The following is a 4,685-nucleotide window of genomic DNA, read 5'->3' as shown; positions in this document are numbered from 1 at the left end:
ACACCTTTTAATTTTTTCTTTTGTTATATTTACCGTAGTAAGTTTACCCTAGACTTTTCACAGGTTTCAGTTTGGAATTCACTTTGAGGTGTTTCGTTTACGAATACCGAGCTAAAATAATTGTTTAAGATATTACACATTCCTTCATTTGAATATTCAAGTTGACCGTCAGCAGATAATAGTGGACCAATGTGATTCCTAACAACCTTTTTATCTCTAATGTAACTATAGAATTCTTTGGGATTCTCTTTGGATTTATCAGCTATGTTCATTTCGTATTGTCGTTTTCTTTTTCTTATTGTCTTTTTTAAATCTCTCTGTATTGATACATAATTTTCATAGTCATTAGATGCACCCGAGCACTTATATTTCTTATAAGCTTGTCTCTTTTTAGCAATACTTTTTTCATTTTCTTTGTCGAGCCACTTTGGGCGAGCCTGATTTGGGGGACGTCTGTCCTTAAAAGGAATGTAAGTTTGAATCATCTTAGTGAGCGTATTTTGAAATATTTGCCACATCTGATCTACAGGTTTTTCGCTTAATTTTGCTTTCCAATCTGTAAGCTGAAGCTCCTGACATAGTCCAATGAACTGAGCTTTACTGAAATTAGGTATTTTAGATACACAACTATCTATTCTAAAATTGTTTGAGTTTGAATCTAACACACACACACACACACACACACACACACACACACACACACACACACACACACACACACACACACACACACACATATATATATATATTATATATATATATTATATATATATGTTATATATATATATATATATATTATATATATATATATATATATTATATATATATATTATATATATATATATATATATATATATTATATATATATTATATATATATACATATTATATATATATATATATATATATATTATATATATTATATATATATATATATATATAGATATATATACACACATATATATATATATAATATAAATTTGGTGAATACCAAATAAGATAAAAATTCACGATTCTGAAGCATCATGGCTGTCAGCAGTGATGCGCTCGGCAGTCTTCTCTAATAAAACGTTCTTCTTCTTTTTTCAAACTTTTTATTTTTGGTTTTCGTTTCAGTGCTTCGTTTTGGCCGTCACCATGTGCTTCATGAACAACCAGGAGCCCAGCTCATGCGCCCGAGGCGAGACGCAATAATGATTGAGACGACCCTTGGGAAGATGTTTCTGACCTTGATACTTCACCCAGATTTTTTTCTTAATATTGTGACGTTATTTACATTTCTGTCGCGTCTGGTGCCGGACGAATTTTATCACTGAATTCAAGAGCCCTTTGAGTATACTCTTCATCTCGGCTGAATTAAATCTCCTGGGCTTTAACCACAACAACATTTGAAATCTGCGTCACCGTGTTGGTGCCAGAATAGGAGGTCACCCTGTGGGTACCAAGTTTTGTTTCCGTGGGGCCCTTACCCCGTAAGGTAAGCCTGATTCAGTGTGTCAAAGAAACGACGGATCTCGACCTGTGTGCCGGAACTCGCTGGCCCTCGGAACGAGAGACTTCCAACCCTTGTATAACCCAAAATCGCCACAGGAGGGATGGGGGGGTGGGTGGGAGGTTATCCTTTGCAATCGATGGCAACCAATGGGGGGAAAAAAATCGACGACGACGACTCTCCCCTCTCCCGTCCACGGAGGCCTGGAGATGTACGAAAGGACTTCACCTTGTTTACCTACATTTGTAAAGTTAATCTAACGTTCGCCAATTGTTTTTCTTAACTTATTTTTGAATTTTGTGTGTTTTATATATATTTTCAAACTAGTTTAGACTTGCGAGACTTGAGTTGTTAGACACTTTTTGGCAACTGTATTGTTTAGCATGTGTTCTTGCTTGTTCCAAAGTCTTTTTTGTATTAATACACGATTATAAGACAAACGTGTTTCACTCTATCCCTTCAGGTCTTAAGCATTGATTCGATGTTTTTGTTAGCGCCTGTTGCACTAATCTCTAAATAAGTTCTTATTCTTCTGTATAGTAAAATTCTTTATTCACCACTGTTCGCTTCGCTGGTTCTAACACTTAGTAATTTTCATTCTTCTTTAGGCCCCATGCCTAGTCCTTCACTCAAAGCTTGAGGGGTGAATTAAATGAGATGGATTTTTCTTATCTTCATTCTTCTACTTGGTTTTGTGAGCTACACCAAGGGAGTCCCGCTCGAGATCCCTATACAATACGTCAAGCCACCTTCGTTCTGACGTCACTATTTCATTCATCCAATATCCTTTTACTTTTCAAACAAGTGCCACTCCTTAGGGGCGTGACTTTACCTCCATGCGCCAATAATTTTTCTCCACCTTTTTCTCCAATCAGAGAGGCTGTTATACTGTTTCAAGCGATATTATATACGTAAGCTTTACGTCGCAACGGAAATGGCTTATACGTTTACAATTTTCCCCACATCAGCAATGTTTACAATTATACAAGGCGCGAGCGAGCGCGTGTATGACTAAGCCCTTTCTGTCGGCCGTTGTTTGTAAACCTTTAGTCGTAACATTAGCATACGTCTCCACCTACCCCTCTACTCAATTGTCTACCTCTACCGGCCTCTTACAGGGCTCGGTAGCTATCGTTGGTCGTCCCGACCAATGATTTCTGTTACCCTCTTACAGGGCTTGCTAGTATAAGAAGCTAATCTACCCTTGCATAAACTGGTAAAATGGCATAGTAAAGTATATAAAACATATTTAAGAAATAAGCAGCCCTCCAAAATGCACAAAATAATTCAGGCAGATACATGGTTAATGGGGTTTAACAGTCAATCTTCGGAATACAACAATTGAAATCAGTGCAGACAATAATATTGAAGAAAAAAGTACACCAAGAATAATTATATAATTTGCAGAATAATCATTTGAGGGAGGTCTTGACAATGATCTTTCAGGCAATGTGAAGTTGAAGGTTGAAATATATGAATCTAAAGTTAAATGCATGGTATTAAGGGTATTGGCAATAGTGGAAATAGGGCCTCCATGTAATTCACAGGTAACAACTGAGATAAGACCTTCAACCACTTCCAATTTAAGACTTATTCCATTACAATTGATTGAAATTTTGGTCTTATTAGGGAAAAATAGATAATGGGATCCTTGTATGTTACTATGAGAAATCTGGTCTACCAAAATTTTCTTATAATGACAATTATTCATCACAGACACATTTCTAACCAGAGAAGCTTCACACGAGTTTTTCAAAGCTTCACAAAACACAAAAAGAAGAATGGCAAAGATAAAGATTCTTATTAACTCTTACAATCATTTCATTTATCATTAGAGATCATGCTCTCTTTTAGATTGTCTACATAAAGTATTTATTCACCGGATCTGCAACTGGAATATCCACTTCATATAATGAATTATTTACCTTCACAGGGAAGGGTATCAATTTAAACAAGTTAAATCTTAAGTTGGAAGAAAAAAGAATTTCTATTATCACTGAGGTGACATTTAAATATGAATTCAACAAAGGGTAATATAATGCCACATTAGCTTCCTCAAAGAAAGGTTCAAAGTTCCAATCCTTCTTTGCTGAATTAATTATATTTAAGTTGAGGTATTGGAAGAAGAGATGTTACTTGACCTGAATTTGCTAGAACTAAATCTTGTACAAAAGATTCCAACTCAACTTGCATCTCAGATAATTTCAAATGCATAGTATTGAGTAATAAGAAAAGTTGCATTGTATTCTCCTGTTCACTTTGTTTTAAACTGATTCTCTAAGTTATCTGTAATTTCAGAGATCATTTCCTCAATTTTTTTTTTATTCTTGTTTGTAAATCCTCAATTTTTGCAACCTTCTGATTCGATTTATTCATAGAAATTTATAAATTGGCAAGGAAGGCAAAATTGGATATTCCCAATCCAGCAACATACTTCTCTGTCTACCATTTCTTTTGAAATTTGAATCTATGACATCAAGTTTGTGTTCTATCTCCTTTATCTTATTTTCAAGTTTCCTTTTTGAAAATTTTTACTGGAAATGTTCTCTTTTAACAATTTCAAATTCAATCTCAAGGAGTCCACATCTTCTCTAATTTTTGTTATATTCTTGTAATCAAGAACTACCCTTACAAGCTTGTCTACCAATATTAGGTTGCCTTAATGTTGTACCAATGCTCCAGGACGAATCGGATTCCAGTCCAAGGCATCCACCATGCATAGAAAAATTATTAAGGCAGTCTTCATCTGTAAAATGCATTTATATTAATGTTCGAATCACATAGAATATTATCAAAATATTTCCTATACTCTTCAGGTTCATTAAAATTTATACACAACAATCGTCTTCATAGATCTGCAACCTAACTTTCTTCATATCCAAATGGCCTGTCAATTCTTCCTTGGATTCTAAATGGACTACTTTATATTTATTTCCACCTGCAGAATCAATTACCCTATATGGACCTGAGTACCTTGGTGAAAGTTTATTATAGGGTGAATGTAGTTTGACCATGACTAAATCTTCTATTTTCAATTCTAGTTTATATGCTATTTTGTGTTGTTGCTTTTTCATCTCTTCTGAATACTCCTGCATATGTTCCCTGACTCTTTGGTGAATACTTTGAAAAGTATTTATTCTATTTGAGATATAATCATCTATATTATACACAGGTTTCTGATCTGCAGTCAAAAT

The 4,685-nt window shown here is 34.5% G+C and overlaps 1 protein-coding gene across 1 annotated transcript in view; it reads left to right on the top strand.

Moving 5' to 3' along the window:
* Nucleotides 1-1,931, top strand: part of LOC143029223 (uncharacterized) — a 39,666-nt gene extending 37,735 nt beyond the window's left edge. The window contains exon 15 of the mRNA XM_076191822.1: nt 1,116-1,931. Coding sequence (XP_076047937.1) covers nt 1,116-1,193 — 78 coding nt within the window. The 3' untranslated portion in view covers nt 1,194-1,931. The remainder of the gene's footprint in view (nt 1-1,115) is intronic.
* Nucleotides 1,932-4,685: the final 2,754 nt, after the last annotated feature.

Source organism: Oratosquilla oratoria, chromosome 10 (assembly GCF_046742065.1).
Source record: "Oratosquilla oratoria isolate Oo_2021 chromosome 10, ASM4674206v1, whole genome shotgun sequence".
NCBI lineage: Eukaryota > Metazoa > Arthropoda > Malacostraca > Stomatopoda > Squillidae > Oratosquilla > Oratosquilla oratoria.
This window is presented reverse-complemented; position numbering and strand designations above follow the sequence as displayed.